The sequence below is a fragment of the Nilaparvata lugens genome, chromosome 1 (genome assembly GCF_014356525.2).
Source record: "Nilaparvata lugens isolate BPH chromosome 1, ASM1435652v1, whole genome shotgun sequence".
NCBI classification, from domain to species: Eukaryota; Metazoa; Arthropoda; class Insecta; order Hemiptera; family Delphacidae; genus Nilaparvata; species Nilaparvata lugens.
The window spans coordinates 85,361,982-85,387,847 of NC_052504.1; the positions used below are offsets into that span (position 1 = coordinate 85,361,982).

Below are 25,866 nucleotides of genomic sequence, written 5' to 3' on the forward strand. Positions count from 1 at the left end.
TTGTAGAAAAATAAATTTAAAAAATCTGGTGTGGCGCACTCACAAAACTTTCCTTGCCGTTATGAAAATTGATCACCTGACGCTAGTGTTCACGCGCATCTCAAGTCTACTATTTTAAGATCAAGGAAATATAAGATCAAAGGTCTCAAGGAAATATCTCGTAAATTGCCAGCTTTTAGCATACAATTTGGTACACAATGCATACCATGCAGCCGCTCTCCTAACTTTAAAAATCCTTGGATACCAAAATACGATCTTCCGACTACTTTTGACAATTGAATAATTTCAATTATTTCTGAGAAACTTTCTCACTTTTACCACCTACTTATGTTTGAAACAAAAAGTTTCTAGCATGTCGAAAATTTCATGTTTTCTATTCGAAATGTCTCGACATTGACGAACATAATCATTAATTGAAAAATAACTATAGGTCAGATAAAAATTATCCAGACACCAATAGAAAAACACATTCTCCCCGTTAATTTGATATAAAATTATTACGATTACGACGCCCTATGGTTCTGAGAGAAGTGATATTGAAAAAAAAATTCGTGATGTTTCCAATTTTATCATAAAAGTTAAATTTCCTTTTAATCCTTCAACCCTGGATCTTTTCTAGCACTACTGAGATATCGGGGATGATATTCTACATCCTTTTCTGACGTTGAATTTGAAATTTAAGAAAGTTGCAATTTTACACTATTTAGCAATCCTGTAATTTCTTGGGATGGAGGGCCAAGTCTCAGTCTGGGCAGTTTAAACCGTACATTATTGTACTTTTCCAAGATTAGGATCTTGTAAGGAAAGGTGGTGTTTTAACCATTCATTTTGTGAAGTTTCTATTTAACGTCGGTTGCCAATTCGAGACCTGAGGTGCTAACCTAAGGACCCGAGATCCATAAGGTAGGTTTTTAGATGATAGGAATTTTTAGCTCCACAATATTAATTACAATTTTTTTATTTGAGCGGCCCACAGACAGATTAGTGAGTAGCCCAATTAAACATTTTTCTTGTAATAGTATATTACGCTACAAGCACAGAAAGTTAGTGTTTACGGTATGAGGATAGATTCCCGGGCTTGGAATATGTTATCCAAATACCGTAAACACCTTTCTGAGAGAGTCGCGTACGATATTTTTCGCCACACTACAGGTATAGCTGACGCCAAAAATCGTGGGTCTCTTGTGCGTCCCAAAAGCTGATGTTTCAAGTTGAGTTGTCATCTAGCTTGGCTTAGGTGATGATTTTTAAATCAAAAGATACATAAAAAAATCTGGTGTGACGCACTCACACAACTTTCCTTGCCGTTATGAAAATTTATCACCTGACGCTAGTGTTCCCGCGCATCTCAAGTCTACTATTCAAAGATCCAAGCCAGCTGGTGACAGGACTATAACGCTGGAGACACACGAGGTCTGCTATCTCTTCATAGTGAATGATTTAATAGAATCAACAGTTGCCAACAGTTTGCAATTGAAATAAAGACATTTTCTTGAATTTCGAGCTTATTTTAAATTTTAGGTGAAAATGTTACTGAACATTAATTGTAGAGATTTTCATGCTCAATCTTTTCCATTTGGAATTTTTTGTTAAAGTTGTATCTGAAGCCTGACAATTGGGAATCTAAAATCAAACTTTGCATAAATGGGGTGGAGCTCCTGGAATTTTTACAGATATGAGACTTGATAGAGTTGATAGAGCTTATCAATGACTATTTTAGGTAAGAATTTGATCAAAATCGTTGGAGCCGTTTTCGAGAAAATCGCAAAAAACCCTGTTTTTGACAACATTTTCGCCATTTTGAATTGCATCAGATCGAAATTGTTCGTGTCGGATACTTAAATCGTAAGGACCTTAAGTTCCAAATTTCAAGTCATTCCGTTAATTGGGAGATGAGATATCGTGTACACAGACGCACATACACTCATACACACACACATACAGACCAATACCCAAAAACCACTTTTTGGACTCAGGGGACCTTAACGTATAGAAATTTAGAAATTGGGGAACCTTATTTTTTTCGGAAAGCAATACTTTCCTTACCTATGGTAATAGGGCAAGGAAAGTAATAGATGCATTGCATCAGCTGTGAGTAGGTTACACCATGTGACCCACGAAGCCCCCTAACTTTTTGGCATCAGCTATATAAGAATAATAAATCGAATAAGAATGTTTTATGAGGGGGGGGGGAAACTTTGATGTCTCATATCTCAAGAACCAGACGTCGTAGGGTACACAAAGTGGGGTGAAAATTTCCGATCTCACCCTCCTGAACACAATGCACCATATGGCACAGTTGTCCAAACACATTTTCAAAAAGCGGCCGGAAAGGGTACTCTTTCCGACCTTAGCCGGAAAGAAGCATGTTTTGACGTCAGACGAGAGTCGTCTGCAAACAATGTCTTTCAGATCTACGTAGGGACTGGAAAACAGCTGCTTTCTGTGCAGTGTGGCGAAAATTAATTTTATTTTCAGTATCAGTTGAGGTTTGAATCTTTTGTTTTTTAAATCTAAGACCCGGTTGCACAACAGCCGGTTAAATTTTTAACCGTGATTAATTTCACGAGAACCAATCAGAGAAGGCGTTTTTGAAAAGACGGCTTCTCTGATTGGTTCTCGTGGAATTAATCACTGTTAAAATTTAACCGGCTGTTGCACAACCCGCACTAAAAGTATTATCTTATTATTTATCAGTGAAAGTAATTTTAAATAAATTGTTTATCCATTGTTTAACATTGCTGTCAATCACACCCACCAACCCATTAGTTCTCTCTCATTTTTGAATCATATACTAGCTAGTAACCCGTGCTCCGCAATGGTCTAATTGAAAACTTGACGTACTAAAACCATGAATTTGAAATAGAACTATAACCATCTTTGGTGAATTAAGAATCTATTTTTTTGCACCACTTTCTCATTATTTTGTTTTATTGTGTGTTGTTTTTGATGTTTGCATGCATTATTTTTATTAATATGTAACAAAATTGTATGTGTGTGTGTGGAATAAATAAATTAAATTATAGGCAAAATTTCAAATAAGTCCAGTAGTTCAGACGTGATGATAAGTCATTCTTGAAATTCCTATCCCGTAGGCGTATAAGCCAATTCTTTCCTTTATTATATACAGAGTGATCAAAAAGTCCCTCCGCAGTGAAATATATAAATACCGTAAATACTCAATCACTCAGAAACAAGTATTTATAACAACAGTGTTTCAATTTATTGAACTTACTAGTATATTCATTACAGTAGATGTTGAAAGTACCTTCCTTGTTTAGGTGGAGTAAAGCGGTAGTAAATTGTCAAAGGGGTTTTTAAACCACAGAGAAGAGGAATCTCCTACTTTGTGTCCAAACAGAACACAATATGCCACTACGCAGCTACTGCGGAGAGACTTTTTTATCACCCGGTATTATAGATTTGGTGGGGTCGCATCCATAAAAATTTCTTTTTTATATAATATAAAGTATATTACAAAAGGCAACGTTCACACTGAAGGTCGCTCAATAATGCCTCATTCGTGTAAGTTCTACATGTATGAATATAATAATAAATCATCCTTTACAATCTTATTCATTATTATTGAATTTTCGATTTCACTTTTTCTTGAATTTTAATTCAAAACACTCGTCGCCTTCCAAATCCAAGTCGATAGGAGTGTCTTGAAGTCTCACCATTTCTCCATCGAACCACAATCTCATTCTATCAACGCTGCAATTCAGTTTTCCCGCTAACTTTGTTAATAGAACATGCATAGTCTGGTCCTTCTCTATCTTGACATAACTAGGCGCTTTCTGTCCTTCCACTAATATTTTGAAGTTCAACAGATTTTTGTTGTTAATCTCACTATCTGCATCTTCAGTACTATGACTGTCTTCGTTTTCGATCGCTTTCGATGATATACTTCCCTCTGCAAACAAAAACCGTATTAATATTTTGATAAAATCATAAAAGAGAAAATTTGTTATAGAGTAGTTTGAAAAAACGTATCACCATACCGAAAGATTGCCGGTCAGATAGCCGAGTTCAGTTTGCTAGTGCTGCCTGGTCGCGGGTTCGAATCCCGCCGAATCCCATCGAATAGGCATGGATGTTTGATCATCTCATAATTCACCCTCGCACTTCCCATTACCCACGCACAAGCAAAAAGCTCATGTGGGCATCATCCGCAATAAAAAAAAGAAAACCGGAACTATCACTGTATTATAGCCGCTTTTGCTAATAGAATTCAACTGTATATGAACACTTAATACAAGATTAACCTTCGCGCTGTTGTAAAAAGTACAACAGTGTCAGTTTTTTGCTGCACAAAACTATTGAAAGGGGTGGTGTCAGTGAATGAGTCACCTATGCATTCCACAATTTTCCCTCATCACTCCACTAGGTTGCAGTATCAACTGTGCAAAGGTTCAGTCTTTACGAGCCATTTAGTCGCACTGTGCATAAGATGGGGAAAGACTGTAAACGAACCAATAACACAGAATCGATGGCTTTGCTTGATGTATCTTATTGGGCTATGAAATGGTAGTCATCCAAAAGTTCGTAGGCGTAAAATAATCCAAGAAGATGGAAAAGTAATTATACAATTAATTAATATGTTTTGACAGTAAACAGAGTACATAACACAAGGAAAATTGGATGTTGTAAAAAATACAACACGCGACTGCCCGTGTGATCGAGTAGGGCGCGACTACCGGAAGGTTAACTGAGTTTTGGCTAAACCATGATACGTTCCCTTAACAACAATTAAAATTAGATTCAGACTAAGTGAAATATTGCACTCAACAATCACTGCTAACTTGAAATATAATAAATAGAAGAATTAATGGTTTAGACCATTGATATATCCATCCATTAAGACTGGATGGATAGGGTGCGGAATGGGGAGATACTGCGTAGAGTAGGTAGGAGAGGAAAGGAATATTATGTCAGTGATAAGGAGACGGAAGCGGAACTGGCTGGGACACTTGCTGAGGAGGCATGGCGGCCTCCTTGTGATGGCAATGGAAGGGACTGTGGAGGGAGGGAGGGTGCTGGGGCGGAGGAGAGTGAAGATGTTGGATGATGTCAGGGAGGAGGGAAAATACTTCATGTTGAAGAGAATAGCACAGGACAGAGAAGAATGGAGGAGGAATCATGGATGGATCTGCCCAAGAGCAGAATACTGATGATGATGATGATGACCATTGATCATCTATTGATGTAGAAAGTAAGAAAATTACCACATTATTGAATTGGACCCATCTAACTCACCTAGGATATCGATTATTCTCAATTTAATACTGAGCGGGGTCTCGTGATGCTTCACTATTTTCCCGTTTCTTGTAGAAAGGACAATTTTATTTACATCATAACCTTTCGTTCTTGATAGTTCTTCATAGATTTTTGAAAATGGTTCAGCCTGAAAATATGAAGAATGTTGTTGCTTGAAACTATTCAAAATATTATTAGTTTCAACTTATCATTCTTCAATTTATAATTTTCAAATTAATAGTATGTTAGTAAGTACTAAAAGTATCTTTGGTACTTATAATACTAGTAGTATCAATAGTATGTTAGAGTTAATACTTAATGTAACTCAGTATTTGATCAATTATTTCAAAAAGCATTTTAAAAAATCTGTCGAGAGGAAATCAGAGTGAAATTTTTCTGATAAACCTCATCTGATTATAAAACATCTATACTTGACATAAATGGTCCTACAATAATAACTGAAGTTATGAATGTAAACATTTTTTGCATTCTTGGTAAAAGTTTATACCAAGAAGAATTATTTAACACACTCAAATACATTATCAACATGATCAACCATGAACCTTGTCTATCAGTATTAGATTTTCTAAGGAGAATATAATTATTGGATAAAAGGAACTATAATTCGATTTATCTTAATACAGAAATTTTTAACACAATACTCTTACAACATGAAAATATTAGAAGGTTGATCTACTTTATTCAGAGCATTTATGAAGATTTCTGTTAAATTCATCGTCATGTCAATTAACAGACTAATTATGTGATGCGTCGGTATATCAAATAAATATTTATCTAGAATAATACAGTTCTAGTGTATAATAATCATAGATTTATAGTGGAGAAACCCCTCAATATGGTACACAAATTCCTCATCCACCTCTCCTACATGCAAGCTCTCAAGCTATTTTCGAATATTTAGTTGTATTACTTTAAATTTATCACCGAATAAGTGTTGAATGTAGAAATGCTCACAGCCATAACAACGTTTTATGAAAGAAAAACAAGTAATTATCGATTTCTTATGGGATAGGGCAGGCAGTACCAGATTTGACTTACTTCAAGCCAATCATCCACGTATTTATCATCTTACTAAGGCGCTAAAATTATTTACTATTTTTATTTTAACAAATATTTTACTGTTTTAATAGTTTACTTCAATAGCTACTGTGGTGCTAAAATCTCGGATTCTTGATCACTGATTTGAATATCTCAAAGCACGTGTCTACAAAGTTGCCAACAGATATCGCAATTCAATGCTAGGGGCGATTCAAAATTCTGGCTTCACTTCTTATCATGATGATAAACTTTCAATTTATTTATTCTTATTCTATGTTTTTATCTACTTCCAACTGTGACTTATTTTTACATACCCTTCCATGTGGAATAATTAATCCGCCTTCACACATCCACTCTATCTTGACATTCATGATATCATTCAAGTGATCATTTCTCGATGGTGTTTCATCATCAGATCCTAGTAATATCACATCATTCTGCTTGGAATTGAACTGAAATGAAATCGGTACGTGATTAACAAATCAAGTCAACTAAATAACTAAATAATTCATTTAATTACTAGCCTATAATGACAACATTTTTCAACAAAAGTATTGTATATCTAAAAACAAAACCAGATTTGGAAATGATTATCAAAATGATTGAGAATTATTCGAAAACTTCTGCGCATGGTTTGTGAAAATATAGAATCTGAATAATTTAGGGAGTTAAAAGTTGAATAAGTGTATTTTTTGGAAAGAATATACTGTAAAATAATCGATAATTTTCTTGTTTTATTACATTCTGAAAAAGTGAAGCAATTCTGATTCATAAGCTATTCATATGAAAAGTTCAATAGTATGGGTAGTTCTCCTCATTGAAAATCTAAATAACTGAACACACTGTTTTTCATTCAAAAGCGTATGGATTTTTCATGTGTAGTCTTTAAAAAGTGATTATGTTTTACAAGACGAAACATTTTATAATAACTCTTTGGTAAGAGACACTTTGTAAGACAGTGTCTAATCTACAGCAAAGTTATTTTAAAAATCTTGATTCCAGGTTTTTGTAAGGTATAATCTTTAATAAACTATAAGCTTTAATCATAAGATACTGTAGCCTATGAAATTTTAAATCCATATTACCAAGAACACCTCATATCCGACTATTCGGGTTATCCGAACAAGTGACCAGTGTATGCGCATCTGTGTAAATAGATGAGCTCAGAGTGCATGTTTCAACATGTAAACTAACTCATCAGTGCTGTACGTTGTTTCTTTGTTGAACTTGAATAGTAATTATGATTAAAGAAGCAGCACTGTGTGTATTGAGTGCGTGTGTACTTATAATATAAAAGTTTCGCAAATCTGATGACAGTCACTGCGAACGTTATTTAATTATTTATTAATTTACAATATTTTATTTCGATACTGAACCGAAAAATAGCAAGCGGCTAGTAATATAAAAAGTGCGTTAATTGTGTGAAAAATAAGTAGGAATTGAAGGTGACGCTACCTCTTGCCTTTTTGAAAGGAATGCTTGGACTTGAAGTGTATTGAATAAGCAGCGGCGAGATTCAACAAAGCAAGCGGCGCTTTGCACTTTGGATACAAACTACTACACATTTCTATTCGATTGAGAAATATGTTGATAATCACATAAATAAATACCTTTACAGCTTTAGAGCCAGCTATGGCTTTTTCATTAGATTTGGAAGAAATAGCGAATGAAGAGTAGCTGTCCTCTTCATCAGATCCTATGCAAATTACATTTGGATTTTTTCGTTTCCTGCCACGCTTAGTTCTAGTGTTTCGTCTGAAAAATCAATACACACAAATTAGAAAAAATATATGTAGTGAATCAGTATGTACAATATTATTGGTATAAGACTGTAGCTTAGTTCAAATAGATTTGTATTTTTAACAGAACACATTATGTGTGAAAACTAACAACTGACGTCAAATTATTAAAAGTATTTGGCATTATTTTTCCTCAAGTCTTGAAAAATACTTTGAAACATGAATTTTAGGCGGATTTCAGGTAGAACCAATGTCCTTCCATCAACTGATGAACTGAACTACAGCAACTTTCAATAGGATGCGGCCTAAGAAGAATGTTAACGTCGTACAAGTTGGTTCAGTCAACTTGTCAGCCAGAGTTGAAAGCAGAAGAAACTCCCAAAATAGGTTAAAATAGATTCTATGCCAACGAGTAGGCATACAAAAGAGCAGATTCTATCACTATAGTGAGGTCCACTTATAATAGCAGTGGAAAAAGATAGAAAAACAGCGTTGCCGATTCTCTGACTTGCCACTGCCTTCTATAGAGGATAGCTGATACCGTTATATTTGATATAATATTAACTGTTCATTTTTGTTAAAATAATCAATTATATTTCTACATAGTCAAAGCACGATCTGGCAATGTTGCGGAACTAGCAGAGGATAGCACTATCTGCTTTTTCGAGTGATAGACAAGGATAGCAACACTCATGTTGATTAAATACTGCCATTATAACGTGGACCTCACTATAGGAACTAGGCACTCATTAGAATCAAATAAACCTCAACTTTTAAAAACACTTATTTAGTGAAAATGTACTTACTATAATTATAGTCCATTTTCAATTTTTCTCGACGGTTCTATATGTATTATGGGGCGCTGAATTCGAATATGAAATTTGCTGACACGCCAGAGGGTGGCTTCACCCCCAAACCCCCAAAATTTCGGACTTTTTCCAATTTTCCCATTTTTTCTCGTGAAACACAAGTTTCTCAAGAAAAATCATTCTTGACAAAATTAAAGAGAATAAGATTTCCAATAAATTGAGTGGTCGCGCAGGATTCTACCATCCTTGGTTCCGGAGCTACGAATTTTCAAAAAAGGGGTATTTTTAAAGGGGTTTTAAATACTATGAATTTTCATTTTCAAAGTCTCGACAGTTTTTCGATAATAAACAGTCATGCAAGATGGGTTTAAGGCAACATAGCTTATAGAACATGTAATTCTTTTTCATTTGAGATTAATCGCAAGTTTCTATCATGTATCTTACTCGTTTTAGAGACTCTTGAATAACAGTAAAATCGCAGAAAAAATGAGAAAATTAAAATTATATTTTTTTGAATTAGCTGTAGCTTTTGAACGGTACTGAAATCAGGAAAACGATTCATGGGAGCAGAAAGAGGAAAAAATTCTCTACAACCTTGACTACTTTTTCGATTTTTTAACTGAAGTGTTTCACAAGATACGCAACTTTGGGGGGTACGAGGAGATCTGATCATTCTGTCAAAAGTTATAAGTGTTTAAAATTTTGATCCTTGACGTATCCTTATGACGTACCCCCCACTAGGAGATACTGAAATTAAATGTTTCTAACGGGTGATTCTCATAGAAAATAGCCCTCGTGAGATGAGTTCAGCCGAAATATGTATTTTTGTTAGGAAGGCCTTGAAAAGGTATTATAATGAAAAATTTGTATTTTGGCTGTAGGACATGATTTTCTATTTTTGGGTATATTCCCCCTCCCCCCACTACTAAATTCGAAAATTTCTAAGGAATCCTGTTCATAATGAATTGTTCTTTCACGTGATGTGTAGTTTTTTATCTATACTAGAAAAATATCCATGTTGTATAGGGTAGAAGTGGTAGGTTTGCATAATTTTGAAAACCCTTTAAAAAATACCCCTTTTTTGAAAATTCGTAGCTCCGGAACCAAGAATGGTAGAATCCTGCACGACCACTCAATTTATTGGAAATCTTATTCTCCTTCATTTTGTCAAGAATGATTTTTCTTGAGAAACTTGAGGTTCACGAGAAAAAATGGGAAAATTGGAAAAAGTCCGAAATTTTGGGGTTTTGGGGGTGAAGCCGCCCTCTGGCATGTCAGCAAATTTCATATTCGAATTCAGCGCCCCAAAATACATATAGAACCGTCGAGAAAAATTCTTTCGGGGCTGTTTCCTGAAAAACGACCATTTGACTAGTAGTGAGGATCGTTCGACCTGTTGTGAGTAAGTTCTAGATTAGAGTGAGTTTCTACAGTCTGATGATGACACACCCCAGGTCTAAACGATCCTCACTACTAATATTAAGTGCATTTCCACTTCAAAAGTGTTTTTAAAATTGAAGTTTCATTTCATTAGAGAAAAAGTATGGATATGCAACACAGTAATCGCATAGAGTGTAATATTGTCGAGAACGTAGTGAATAACAGTTTAAGGGGGATAATCAGGATTGATAACTTCTAGCTGGTCTTTGACAACGGAAACAAACTAAAGTCACTTGATAATGAACACAGAACTAACATTATGTTAGTGTTGCTATTTAAAAAATCTTGCATCAGAGTCTGGTCGATGAGAAAATAATATAAATTAGGTCTAGATATAATATAAATTATGACAGAATATAGATTATTATTTGTGAATCAGCTTACTTTTGAGTAGAAGGATTTTCACTACTGTGTTCCGGAGGTACAACTCTTCGCGCTGATCTCCGTCTTTTAGATGTGATGAAATCAACGTCATTATCAATTGACACGTTCAGATGAGTATTTTTTATTCTGGGAGATCTTCTCACGGGAGCAGAATCAACTACAATCACAGGTTCAATGCGTTCGGGAGATCTTCTCAAGGGAGCAGAATCAACTGCAATCACAGATTCAATGCGTTCTGAAGGCCGATCACTGGTGTCTAAGAGAGAGGCATCGAACAAAGCAGAATCTAATGTAGAATCCTGAGTACAACTTGCAGCATTAATATCAGACTCACTCGCATAGGAGGCATCAGGATCAATGCCCTTCTTTGTTTTTTCTGCAACAAAAGAGAACAAGAATTAATCTATTTGTAATAGAATGACTTCGAGTGACTAATTTTTCATAATACAGTATAATTATATTAATATATCATATAATTTTCATATACTACATAGATGGATAATTAACATTTGAGACTCCCGATCACTTATTGTATTTTTTGTTTAGTATTATCCTTAATTCTGAATTAGATTAATATCTTTTGATTCTAACTTACTATAGAGTATCAAGTATATTTTCTTTTAATTTAAATTTATTTTTATGATTTGAAGGTTTTGAGTTTTCCTTTTTTCCAATTTCCATTAACCCTATACCCTATTAATCATCCTTAGACCATTTTTAATACCTCATACTCTTTTTTAAATTCCTAAACTCCCAGTTTCATGACATTTCTTTTCTTAGTTTATTATTAAAGTTAGTATATCATTCTATTTATGTATTTTATCTTTTGTAGGCACCTGCTGTAAAATCTTTTAGGTTTAGCTGGACCAATTTTTTAATGCATTTTACTAAATAAAATGATTGATTGAATTCTGCCGACATTTTCAGCCAAAATTTTAATACCAATTTTAACAGCAATCATTTGTCTTAAATATGCACATGTAATCCCAATCCGGACTGAACACATATAAATATATTGATCAAAGTGGCTCATCAGAAGGAGCTTCTATTAGTTAGAGGTTTTTTCATGAACAATTTGTAGGATTGTGACCCTGCCTACAGTTCACGTACTATGTTAAAAAAAAAAAACATTCTGACACAATCTATCCAGTAATACACCTGGCTTTCATCATGGCATTGGATATTTGGAATATTGGAAAAATAAATAGAATGAAACATAACTGAGACGGTTGAAGGTTGAAGCAGGACCTCATAGAAGAGAGCAGCTGGTTGCAACCGTTAGCAACTGAGCGGCTATTATCGTGGAGTTGTTACTATAAGGAATTGCACTTCAAGACGTGCTGAATTTATTTTTATTTGCGCGTATTCAGAATGCATGACCTCTTAATGAGGAGCGTAGTTTAGTTGACTCCATAAGAGACAATACATCCTCCTGAAGAATTCAGCGCGTCTAAAGCGGCCCATAGACTTGGTTGGCCACTGTTTCCCACAGACGGTCAACCTGCTTTTGCCAACTTCATTTCCCGATCAGCTCTGCTGCTGTAGCGTTTACACTCGACATTTACAGAAAATGAGTGATTTCTTATTTTTTATTGAACTATACTAACTATGAGACGAACCTGGTTGTGAATAAATAAGGCTTTTATATAATATGACCTGGTTATGAATAAAAAAGGTATAATCTAACATTTAAGTTTAGAGCATATATTCCATCTTTTTAACAGGTCTATGCTTTATAACAGGCTTATGAAAAAGTATTACATTACAGATTTAATGTTTACACACAATTTTAATGTTTTTTTAGAACAACATTTATTAGAACAAGAACGATTAACCGCCTTCACTTAAGAAGTTGAAGAAATAGGTAGGCCTACTTCAAATAAAAAATTCCTCCAACAAATTGAATAAGCTCAATAAAAAGCAAGTTCTCATTTTCATTTGGCAAGATTTAACAATTGTTACTCAGCATACAAACAAATTGTATTGTGTTTTGAGATTCTGCTCCCTGGTTTACTATTACTGTGATAAGTGAAAAGGCCTGATTTCATGAAATAGCCTGGATTTGAGCAACAATACAATGTTATGTTTTTGACGGCTGCAAGAGATCTTTCAAGTATGTCTATATCATCTGCATATCCAAGTATTTGTGTTGACTTCATCATCAATGTGCCACTCCTATCCACTGAAGTCCTCCTAATAGCGTCAAATAGACAAAAAATAGTTCTAGAGACAAAATGAAGAGCATTGGTGCCAAACTATCTCCCTGCTTCAAGCCATGCGCCACACCAGAACAGTCAGTTAACTCTCCTACCACTCCAACTTGACAGTATTCTCCATTGTTGCTCTGACTAGCCTTACTAGCCTTACCATTGAGTAGAGCTTCTCATTTACGATGCTCTCATAGGCCTGTCTAAAATCAACAAACATGGCATACAAATTGACGTTGTTTTACCAGCAATGTCTGTTATTTGACTGAGTGTAAACAACTGATCTGTGGTTGATTTGCCCGGCCGAGATCCTGCCTGATATTCTCCAATAATTATATTTTCCACATATCCTTCAAGCTTCACCTTTAGAGGGTGTGTTTAGGAGACAAAACCCTCTATAGTTGTGGCAGTTGAGCTTGTCACCTTTCTATGCTTAGGACTGTCTGTGTGTTCCGTATGTGTAGCCGTCTGCCCATTTGCATGCCTCCATATTTCCAAAGTTTACCTGGTATTCCATCTGTCCCTGGCACTTTATTATTTCTTAGGGGTTTGTTCCCTTTAGCCTTGAAAAATCCTTTGAGCTCCGTCTGCAAAGCAGCAGTTTTTTTTTTTTTTTGCTCATTTCGGACCGCCCGGGGTGTTTTTATTTCCCTTGTACCACTTTTATCTAGAAGGCATCCCCCAGTCCGCCACCTGATGAGACGCCCACTAGGAGACCAGTAACTCCCGTGGGAGGATAAAATATAATTGATTATTTTATACAAAAATCAATAGTTAATATTATATAAGATATATCGATATTAGCAATCAATCTTATCAACGCCGTTCTTCATTGCCATTATAACATGGACCTCACTATAACAACAGGAAAAGTGTGTTAAACATGTGTGTCACACATATTCGACAGACAAGTTGAGTTGTCGGCGAAAGGCTTCAACCAATTTTTTTGAGTTAGGTTTTTACCTTTACTTTTTTGTTGTTTATATTTTCCTTGCTGCTTTTTTTGAGGTTAATTTATCTTTGTATCATTTTTAACTATTAGCCTATATTATTTTTTTGACTTCATTTATAAAATGTATTTATTTATTTAATTAGAATCTGCTGTTTAATAGGTGTTTTTCGTTTGAAGCTTTTTGTGTGAATGTCCTTTTTGTTGAAAGACATGTTTAGCACACTTTTCCTGTTGTTAGTGACCGGCCTAAAGGTGGAATTCCTTAGCGAATACGGCTGCACTTTAGTATATGGGCCGCGGAATCTAGCATTGGGACCTACATAGATCGATAGAGGAGGTCAAGACGAGATCAATCATGTATAACATTGTTGTCGATTTCCAAGGATTAGGTGATAAAACATGGCAGAAATTTCAAAATGTTTATATCAATTTTTTTTAATTTTCCATGGCTACAATAGGTTTAAAATGGTGCAATGTTATGTAAAATTTGTCGAGGAATCCAATGAAACCAGCTTCAGGTTCGTAACTCCTGTAGTTTTTGATATATTGCAAAAAATGTGCAGAAAAGTGCAATTTTTTTGCTTTAAAAGGTTAACTTGTTTTCATGGTGATTAATAGGTCTTTTGAGCTATTGGATTTAGTTAAATCAAGAATTCCAAAGAAAAAATGTTCAGTCACTTGATAGCATATACTTTTATACATAATTGTTTGAGATATTTGGGCAAATAAAAATATAGCAACTCCATTATTTGCTACCTAAGATAATCTTAGGTTAGGAGAAGCTTGGATCAGGAAAAGCTTAGGTTAGGAAAAGCTTAGATTGGGAAAAGCTTAGATTAGGAAAAGCTATGATTAGGGAAAGCTTTGGTTAGGGAAAGCTTAGGTTAGGAGAAGCTTGGATTGGAAAAAAAAGCTTAGGTTAGGAATTGCTTAGGTTGGAAAATGCTTAGATTGGGGAAAGCTTAGGTTAGAAGAATCAAGGTCAGGAAAACCTTGGGTTGGGAAAAGCTTAGATTAGGAAGAAGCTTAGGTTAGGAAAAGCTCAGGTTAGGAAAAGCTTAGATTAGGAAAAAGCTCAGATTAGGGAAAAGCTTGGGTTAGGAAAAGTGTAGGTTAGGAGCTTAGGTTAGGTAAAGCTCAGGTTAGGGAAAGCTTAAATTGGGAAAAGCTTAGGTTAGGAGAAGCTAGGGTCAGGAAAAGCTTAGGTTATGGAAAGCTTAGATTAGGAAAATGCTCAGGCTAGGAAAAGCTTGAATTGATTATATATTTTGAAAATCTTTTAAAGCTTCTGATTTGCATTGGAAGCTGAATAGAATGTGATCCTCGATATTGGTCTGCACTATGCCTATGAAAACATATTGAACTCTTCAAAAACTGAAATACTAAATTTTCTTGCATTTTTTCCAAATAGGCTATCTTGATAATTTATAACGTCATCTTAACGTCTTAACGACGTTAATTTCCTAACGTTAATTTATAACGTCATCTTAACATCTTAACGACGTTAATTTCCTAACGTCAAATCTATTTCAATGGATTCCCTGCAAAAATCTAAATGAGATTTAGTCAATTCAATAGTCACTAAAATTAGTAAAAATAATGGTTAAATATGAAAATTGATAAGTATTGAGTGTGCAATTTTTTTTTATTTTCCCAAATATCTGGAACAATTTTGAGTTTAGGCTATCAAGTGACTGAACATTTTTTCTTTAGAATTCATGATTTTACTAAATCCAATAGTTTAAAAGACCTATTAATCACCATGAAAACAAGTTGACCACTTTTAAAGCAAAAAATTTGCACTTTTCTGCACATTTTTTGCAATATCTCAAAAACTACAGTTGTTACGAACCTGAAACTGGTTTCATTGGATTCCTCGTCAAATTTTTCATAACATTGCATCATTTTTAAACTTATTGTAGCCATAGAAAAATTCTTTCAATCTATGTAGTTCTCTAAGCTAGATTCCACGGCCCATATACTAAAGTGCCCCCGCGAATAATCAATATTTTGATGTATCAAAATCAATGATTTTAATAACAATAATAAAGACACCAGATACGAAACTGTACCTCTCCTGAAGGCTCCCCCTCCTGAATTTAGAAATTGGTTTAGTTTCCACACTACTGTTATAGGAATAGAGTATAAGAATCACAATTTTCTTGCTGGAAGCAAAACATCAGACGGCTAAACTTTATCCCAACCAAAAATTTGATGTCAGGTAGGCTATTTCGGCACTGGACCTAGAATAACACCCATAAAACCCCTAAAAATTAGTTTTGAAATCAAAGTGTCAAAGAAATGCCTTGTAACAAATATCTATAACATTCTACATAATTTTTACACATAAATATTTTTTTTAAATTTGTTTAATTAAAGGTTTTTCTTACCGGCAATCTTTGCGTAAGCTTTACTTAGTATCCCTTCGTCATCAGAGTCACTATCATCTTTAAACATAATTGGCTATTGAAATATATGGGTGAACTAAAATATTAATAAAGAATTGAGTTTAAAATCTTGAATAAAACAAATAGCAGCTTAAATTATTACCAAATTCGATTTTACATCAATTCAACATCAACATAACCAAACAGAATACAGAAAGTTTACTTTATTTACTCTTTCTTTAGTCTTTTCCGCCGTGCAAAGTATAGAGATGATAGTCATATAGAGATGTATGGTGAAACTACTTTGCTTTATAATATTCTCTCCAGATGTTATAAGAATTATAAGTTCAGAATATTTTATGTGAGAAGATAACTCATTTAAAAAAAAAATCAATAGTTCAGTTTTCATACCATGTTTTATTATAATATGAATTTTAATTTGAATATAAGCACTCTATTTATCAGCTGAAATTCGTGACCCAACCAAGCGGACCGGTGTTGAAGAAATCCATTTCCTTTTCCGCTGTAGGGTTTTCGTGTCTACGATATGGCGTCGGTGTAAGTATAAAATGATTATTTTTATCCAATTGCATCTACCTAATTTGCATTCAAAAATAATTTTAACTCATTTAAAGCTTGTATCATTAAAATTTATACATTAACAAATATCATCAATCTATTCTTGAATGTTTCATTTTCAATTGAACTGTGACATGTCTTCAAAGTTTGGTTATGATTTCACGACTTAATACTTATGTCATTAAATTATAATTCTCTATCTAAATACTCCTTATTTATTTGATATATTTTAAAACTCTGTCTTTAGAATGAGGTAATTTCTTTCAATTACATTTTCTAGTCTTTTTTTTAATGAGTATTCAACATTCGGAATTATTGGCATCAGCATGGGTGATTGAGAAGTAGATGAGAATACTTCTTGTTTATGTGTAGGCTATAATCTTTACGATTAGTAAAAAATGGGTAATTACTCATACTTATAATATTTTTTCTATCTATTTATATAGCTTTACTTGTTTTATATTGTTGAGAAGTAAATATTATTGTTAACTCAACAAGAAAGTCCCTGGCTAATTGTTTTCAACAATGAATACCAGGGGACTTCTCTGAGTGCTCTAGGTTTTGTATATTGATTTTTCAATTTTCATTACTATTATTATAAAGCTTGAAATTTCAAAATTATTAATAAATATAGTAAAATTCAGGTTATTTAGCATCTGTAAAATTGTTTTATCTTGATCAGACAAAGCAGATGTAGTTTACTATGTACTAGGCCTATCCATAAATATGATGAACTACAATAATAATTAATATCAATAGTAAAAATATATAGGCTATTTGGCTTTGAAAATTATGAAGAAATAAATAATTTTAAGATCATACATATTAGTCTCTCAGCGACTCTAGCCTTGATGCATATAATCTATAAATTTATTAGATTCGATTATTAATTCCATTAGATTTTTAAGTTGTTTAAAGGCTATAAACATAAAACATTAAAAGTGTTTGCTACTATATTTCTTTTACTAGTCGTATCTAATGAATCATCAAATATATTGTTTATACGGTTCTTATCTGATGAATAAACGAATCCAATAGATGTATACGGTAGGCTATTACTCTAGCCGCGCGGCTTGAGTCTTTGCAAAGAAATTGCACTTTTATATAGGAGGAAAAGAAAGATGATTCACAATTTAAATTCCTCCACATTTCTATTGACTTTACAATGTAAATCTAACTATAGGTTAGGTAGACGTACTCTTGATTTCATAGTTTTGTAAAGTCTAAAAAACTATAATTTTAGTCAAATATTTAAATCGTTTGTTGTTTTACTAATCAATAGTATTTTATTACAGTAAGAAAGAAGCCACTCCTAAGAAGGACACCAAGAAGGATTCCACACCTGCAAAGGATGGCGCCAAGAAGGTGGCTGGCAAAAAGTTGCCTGCTGTTCCAGAATCTATCATGAAGAGGAGGAAAGCCAGGCTTGTTCGTAAGGCTTCCTTATTGAAGAAAACACTCAAGGTACGTTGCGCGATATTGAACAGGGTGGCCACCTACCGGGAGAACTTTGAATTCCTCATGATTTTACTAACCGGGAAAAATACTGTGAATTACTCATGAATTCTTCCAACTACTCATGAATTAAAAAAAATCAATTAATTTAGTAAAAAAAATGTATACAGTAACTTATTTAATTAGTAAACTTTCTATAATTTTTGGTCAGCCTATGCTTTTTTAAATGCTTCTTAATGTGCTAATGGTCTAAGGGTGTAACTGAAGACTGTTGGCCTAGTAGATTTAACATTAATTTCTGGCTTCATCCGATTTGTTAGCTTATTTTGAGTATAAAACAGTGAAAAAAATTTGGCGCTCGCTTATCCTTTATTTTAAAATGATAATATTTTCAGTCATGAAATAAATCAATTACATTTCAAAATTTAATATTTTGATGGCTTCATTCTCTTTAGAATGAGACTTATGAGAAGGTAGGAAGTGTCAATCGGCTATGGTACTGTACATACTTATATGGCTTCATTAGTAAAAGTATGACTCAGAATACATAATAAATGTTCAAATGTATTGATAACTTCGACATTGTAGTCTATTTTTGTGAGGAATGTTTCATTTTTTAACTTCTCACTGAGTATTGAAAATGGGCCCTGTCCAAAAGCACTCCACACACACATTAGTTGTTGAAAGAACGTACTAATTCCTCACAAAAATAGAATGTAGCACATGTGTCAAAATTATCAATATATTTGGAAATTTAAATCCGCAATTTGTCATGGAAGATCAAACTAAAAATTTCCATAATAAATTCTTCACGAATGTATCTTGTTCCTCAAATACCGGAACTATACCTGGAAGAATTGAAATTTTACTCTGGAAAACCGGGAATTACCCATGAATTTTTTATTTTTAAATGGGTGGCCACCCAGTTGAATAATCAAGTCAATTTATTTTCCCACATTGTATCACTAAGATACTTAAAATTACATAAATCAATTACTTATTTCTACAATACATTTATTCAAATGGGTAATTATATATTATCAGATTAATGTTAGTTTACAGATTAATGGGTGGGTAATTTCATGGGGGGCTCGTTGGAGTAAGTGATAACGCGCCGGCCTAATAATCAAGAGAACTATGAGTTCGAAGATCTGTCGGGGCAAAAGTTATTGACCACAGCACAATCGCATAGATACGGACACCCAGGCTTTCGTGGGAGACGATAAGCCATCGGTCCCGACTACCTTAAAAGTAGTCGTCATCTCTCATCATCATCCCTCTCAATCATTACCCACGCACAAGTCTATAAACTGATATGGGCATCACCCTCAGTATTATTATCAGGCCTATAGATGGCGTGCAGTTTTGCAGATGGCGTGACAAAGAAGACTATATGTCTGTGAATGGGAGAATCTATCTAATAGAAGTTTATATTATCGTCAATCGTACATTAGAACGGGCGTTTCACTTTTATAATTGCATCACCTTATTCAGTCACCCACGCTTTAACGAAAAGCACTAGAAGGCATCAACCGAAATTGATTCATTTGAAAATAATTTGCCTTGCATAGTATACTATCAATTATTAGACACAGATCATCATCAGGCAGTGGAAGGGTTTATGTGTTATAACTTCAATATTTCTATACCGTACTAGATCTAATTACAGTTTATTGACAAAGGTGGCTATAAGTAGCTATTATAGTAGGTAAAACTAGACCTCTTTCAGCCTTATTGGTTCCTGTGCTATTTACAGCTTTTGAATCAGAAAAAAGTTTCTCAGCCCTCCCTATTGTATAAATTACTTTGTAATTCTTGACACATAGCAATAAAAAAGTATGTTAGGTTGATTATTCATTTTCTTAATGTATCACTGGTTGATGTCTGCCTATGATTCTAAGGGGCTGGTTGACCATAAGAATCTTGTTTTATATTCCAATATCATCGTTATAATTGTAATTTCCTCCACACATTTTGATTCAAGTGAGAACGGTAGCAATAATAAGTTTTTTGTTAATTTCCAGAAAAAGGCGTTGAATCACAAGAAACGTATCCAGATCTTCAAGCGTGCTGAAAAGTACGTCAAACAGTACAGAAGCAAAGAAAGGGACCTGATTCGTCTGAATCGCCAGGCCAGGAACAAGGGCAACTACTTCATTCCTGGTGAAGCCAAGTTGGCTTTTGTCATCAGAATCAGAGGGTGAGTGTAGCTAGATGATTAGTAATCTTCTAAATTATGTTATTCATAGCTTTGCACCAATATCTATCAATTTGTATAAACCATCACCTATGAATTAATGATTTTACTGTTGAAATTTTGAGTAAGATAAGTAGTATTCTGAATTTACTTTGAAATGCAATTAATCTAAAAGAAAAGTAATTGCGATAAAAATGTTGGGTTACAGTCTTTCAAGTCTTGATCTCTGTCCAGTGTTGATACAGCTAACATTATTGTTAGATTCTTATACTAATGGTTTACTAAGGTATAAACAAGATTTATCGATATGTTCAAAGTAACAGCAAATTTCTCACAAATGATTTTTGAAATGTTCCATTTTTTATATCTATGAAAACTTATTGAACTTATCGAGGAGAATAAATTGTATTTTGCTTTTTGTTAACAGTGTGAACCAAGTATCCCCGAAGGTCAGGAAAGTTCTCCAGCTATTCAGACTGAAGCAGATCAACAATGGTGTCTTCGTCAAATTGAACAAGGTAAGTGAATGTGCTGAAAATTGAATTGCAGCATTGCTTTTAATCCATTTTAACTTCACATCATTTGATCAAATGATCTAATGAAGAATATCCTCCTTTAATCTTGGTTCCATACAATCAGGAGTTTGGCATTATGAGAAAAGTGTTTTAAAAACCAAACATTCTTCTTCTATCCAACGCCCGGCTGTTCAGCCATTAGACGCCTTCCCGTCCAGTAGAGCTTTGCTTTTCCTTCCACAGTGTTTCTTTCTTCTTCCAGAGCTCTACACCTAGCCAGATGGATGTTTAAAAACTAAACATTGATCTAGAGTGAAATAATGACATTTTGTTTTGAGAATTGAACCTGACTGGTTCAGGTCTGGTGTCATAGTTTTCATGTTGCACCTGACTTTAGGAATCCTGACATGACTTCACGACCGGTAGGCAGCCGGCGTTTTACATGCTCTTTCGAAACACGGGAGTGTTCCGAGATAATTATGTTGAATTTATTTTTAAAATATCTTAGAATTATCACTGTACACATATTCATAATAGGCACAAGGTTTACATTGGTCAACAGAAAGAAATATGCATCTGCTATTCATAAATCTGTTTATTTATTAAATAGCGAATCTATGATCTGTGAATCATAGATAGGCCTATTGATTGGGCTATATTGAGTGAGATCAAATATGGAAATAGGGTTGCACTGCGCTGAACAGGTATGATGATGATGATGGAATAGATTCAAAAATATGCATATGCATGATGTCTCCTATGTTAAGTAGGAGGTAAAGTGTATTTGAGCATGTTCCAACTATTTTTATTTTTTTTAACAAAAATCAGTTAGGAAATTCTTATAGATTTTCTTTTTGTGTTCCAAACATTGTTAGACACTAGTTATGTAGCTGAATGGCTACAGCACAAACATTTTATGATCACTTCTGTCTTCTCTACTTAGTAGTTCGGTAAATATCCATTATAATTTATTGACAGTAAACCTAATGTGGGTAGATTGAACAGGCATTTGCTTGAAACTGTTGAAATTCCCAGTTTAGACACAACATTACCAAGGTTTATTGATCATAGCGCATGAATTATTAGTAAACTTAGACTACATTTATTTCTATTCCATTTATGGACGATAAATATAATAACGCGAAATTCAACAACATTAGCACATGATTCCTTCAATTACTATTTCGAAAAACAGTCCCAAATTTCGATTGATCGCCCTCAGACGATTTTCATTGTTTCGAGTTCCATAGCTAGGTTGGGTAACAATTATTATATTCTTCGGATATATTGAAGGAAGTCTTGAAGTCTTGAAGTAATTACCGTAAAACAGTTTCACGTTCTATAAGTGCGCCATCATAAATATTATGTAATCTTCATAAGTTTTTATCTTTTATAATGAATGATTTGTTGTGTTTGCAGGCCACCATTAACATGTTGAGAATATGCGAGCCATATATCACATGGGGCCATCCCAACCTGAAGAGTGTCAGGGAGCTGATCTACAAGCGTGGTTTCGCCAAGGTCAAGGCTCAGCGTATTCCCATCACATCCAACGAGATCATTGAGAAGAAACTCGGTAATAAACATTCTATTTTCAATTTACATTCTTTCGAAATTGTACATTTAGCCAATTTTTGTAGGCTTGAAGTATAGTTTCGGAATATTTCGTGCATTACTATTGAATTCGATTTCGTTTTGCTGTGGTTATTAGTCCGGTCGCTGTAAGAAGCAACATGGGCCCTGATAGTTTAGTTTGCTGCCCTGATTCCTTCCATATTTTAGCTCATGGGCTGGAAACTAAAGACTTCATCGCATTCTCCATTCATGCGGCTTCCAATAACTGAGGAAAAAGTGCTTTTCCTCCCTCGGGGAAATTGTCGCCCTTGGCTTCACCACGGGCTCCAAACGTTCCCCTTCAGGGAGAAGAAGTCATACTTTTTCCCCTAAATGTTCAAGTAACTATTTCAACCTGCAACCTTCTTGAATTGTGTTACTGCCGTATCAACTATTATTATAGAAAATAAGTAATCAATTGATTGTTTGTGTTTCAGGAAGCCACAATATCATCTGTGTCGAAGACTTGATTCACGAAATCTTCACAGTCGGCTCAAAATTCAAATACGCTTCAAACTTCCTATGGCCCTTCAAGGTAAGCCAAAATACTTATTGTTGGTCTGTTCAAGTCGGTTCATAATATTAGTTATCACACGGCATTCGTTGATAAAGAAACTTTCATGCCTAGTCCACATGTTTGCCAAGCCTGCAATGTGACCCGTGCCCAATCAAGGCCAGCGGTAGGCAAACCACACTCGGGCGTTGGTCATCATTGGCCTTCATTGGGCCAATATGTGGATGCGGCATTAGTGTATTTCACCTCGCTGTAGAACCAAGTATTCACAATGTAAGAGGAACATGGCTTACCAAACCACCACACTGAATTATTGAAAAATTCTTTTCAATTGGAAAACATATATTTTTAAACTTTTTTCGTACTTGAGAAGTTGATATTGTGGTAACTATCTATATTAATTAAAATTTCTTGGATTTTTTTTTTCATTTTTATTTAATAGTTCAAACGTATAAACAGCAAAACCAAAACCAGTTTCAGGATCAAGATAACAACGTGAGCAGAAAACTACGTTTTTTCTATTTTTTCTGACAAGATAAAAGAAGAAAGTTCTAGTTCTATCTAATCTATGTTCGTGGAAATAATAAGCGTATAAAATTCATTCTTTAAATTCCAATGTGTATTTTCCAAACCTGATTGCTGTCGATAGAAAAATTACCTTACAATAACTTCACATATTGCAAACTACGTAATGTGTTTTGTCTTCCTTTATATTGTACATGATTTTAATTGAAGTAACTACTTATTGGCTTTCTACGACTTGTCTCCCAAAACGGGACACTTCTCTTCTGTAGCAGTGTATCACACTATTTATTTCGATTTGTTGGTATTAATGCTACTCTTCTGTAACAATGCATCACACTATTTATTTTGATTTGTTGGTAATTATTGTATTATATGTTGTTGCAGTTGAACACACCGACTGGTGGATGGAGAAAGAAGACCAACCACTACGTCGAGGGTGGTGATTTCGGTTGCCGAGAGGACAAGATCAATGCCCTTCTTAGGCGTATGGTTTAAACTCTGATAATAAATGACTATTTGTTAATAAATGAGGTTTCTACTCTGAATATTACCTCTCCTTTATTTGTTAGCAATTTGAGGTAGAGCCGTAAAAGTGTTTTGGATAGAACTTGAGCACGTCTGGTCAATTCGTTGGCCTGTGATTTGTACCTAAGTTTATGAAGAAATGGAGATTGGTGACGTTTTTGTATAAATATGATATCAATCCGGACTAAGCTTATGTGCTCACTCCAACAACACACTTATTACGCTCTGTTCACAATAGAATGGATTCGGTATATACTCCGCTACATTCAGTTGTAGCATAATATAGGGCACCAAGTATCAACATTTATACAAGGTAATACATTTCACTTATTTTTTTATAAATTAACGATCAGCTATTTTTTAAAACTTCGAGGATCGGTTGCACAAAAGCTGGTTAAATCCTAATCGTGATTAATTTTACGATAACCAATCAGAGAAGCCCTCTTTTCAAAAAAGCCTTCACTGAATGGTTCTCGTGAAATTAATCACGATTAAAATTTAACCGGCTTTTGTACAACCGGAACTAAGGTTTTGACAACCTGAGAATGGCTACCCAGCCGTAAGATTTAGTCAAAAGTGTGTAACTTTTAAACTTGAAAGTCTTGAAAAATAGACTGCTAGTAGTCGTGAAAAGTTTAAGTGAATTAATCGCAGTTCGTGATGGAATCCAATATTCATGATAAATATATTTTTTTTTTTTGGATTTATTTAATAGCAACTGTAATGCTAGGGTGATGTAGGCCTAGATCATCATCTGATCCAGTTTGAGATACTAATCGCTAGATTAGAATGGCATCTGATACTTGAAAACTAGTGTTGAAAGAAGATGAGCTATTCATAGATCAGGGACCTGTTGCATTCTAAAAAGTCTTGTGAAACTGGAACCGCTTACTGGATTTACTGTGCATATAACAATACTATCTGCTTGTTCTATGTAAGCACAATTTAATTATTTCCGTTTCAAAAAACTTCTTGAATCTATTAAGGCAGGCCCAACTTGAACCAATTAATGAAGCAATAAAAGAGTTTTATTGGGGCTTTTTTAATTCGTTGATTGAAATTTTTTATTATGAAGTACAATATTAATGAAATCGTTTTCAATAGGATTGAACCATAGATGAAGGATAAGTAAGGATAACTATATTATTCTTGTCTCTGATTGAACATACTAAAAATTTCATCCTAAAGTAAATCCACTTTGTCAACTAATTCTGAGCCTCCCGGTCACAACCACTTGAATTCATGGTTTATGTAAAATTTAATAGTTTCAATTTCCACCTGCTAATTTCATTTTCGTATGATATTATTTAAAGTCCATACAAAAGGACTTCCAGGAATATGTAGCGCAGAGAAATGGAGGGAGATCAGCCAATTACAGTGATGAAGTCATAAAAGGAAGCGCAGTTGCTATTGTTGATTAGGCTCAGTGCTTACACTTACTAGAGACTACAGACCTGGCCGCTTTAGCACGGCAACATCGCCGCTGCTGTATCCCTACTTTTCTCTGCTCCGCATATCCCTCCAAGTCGGAATTAATTTTGTATGGACTATAGTATCTTTCAATGTGAATAACTTAGAAACGTTTCGAGATATCGATGTGCGGCTTTCGCCATTAATTTTCTCTTGAAATTCTGTGTCGGAACCATGCATATGACCCCCCCCCTTCCCATTGAAAAAAGAGGTTGGATTCAAGATGGTGAACCAAATTT

The 25,866-nt window shown here is 34.3% G+C and overlaps 2 protein-coding genes across 4 annotated transcripts; one reads left to right on the top strand and one right to left on the bottom strand.

Annotated features, from left to right (window-relative positions):
• Positions 1 to 3,451: 3,451 nt before the first annotated feature.
• On the bottom strand, positions 3,452 to 16,743 carry LOC111045755 (uncharacterized protein CG4449). 2 transcript variants are annotated; one of them, XM_039419412.1, is made up of 6 exons: positions 16,237 to 16,743; positions 10,688 to 11,063; positions 7,926 to 8,070; positions 6,630 to 6,767; positions 5,257 to 5,404; positions 3,452 to 3,913 (listed from the first exon to the last, which is right to left on the bottom strand). In XM_039419412.1, the coding sequence occupies exons 1-6, from the start codon at positions 16,301 to 16,303 to the stop codon at positions 3,600 to 3,602; spliced, it is 1,188 nt and encodes a 395-aa protein (XP_039275346.1). In that variant the 5' UTR covers positions 16,304 to 16,743; the 3' UTR covers positions 3,452 to 3,599. The 2 variants fall into 2 exon arrangements, with proteins under 2 accessions (XP_039275346.1, XP_039275347.1); XM_039419413.1 differs by having other exon boundaries at positions 6,630 to 6,755; positions 16,237 to 16,469.
• On the top strand, positions 16,682 to 24,177 carry LOC111046776 (60S ribosomal protein L7). Of its 2 annotated transcripts, none has more exons than XM_022332411.2 (7): positions 16,682 to 16,791; positions 18,108 to 18,276; positions 20,292 to 20,467; positions 20,892 to 20,982; positions 22,399 to 22,555; positions 23,031 to 23,128; positions 24,017 to 24,177. In XM_022332411.2, exons 1-7 carry the CDS (start codon positions 16,781 to 16,783, stop codon positions 24,125 to 24,127), a joined length of 813 nt encoding a protein of 270 aa, XP_022188103.1. In that variant the 5' UTR covers positions 16,682 to 16,780; the 3' UTR covers positions 24,128 to 24,177. The 2 variants fall into 2 exon arrangements, with proteins under 2 accessions (XP_022188103.1, XP_039275348.1); XM_039419414.1 differs by having other exon boundaries at positions 16,751 to 17,065.
• The last annotated feature ends 1,689 nt before the right edge of the window (positions 24,178 to 25,866 follow it).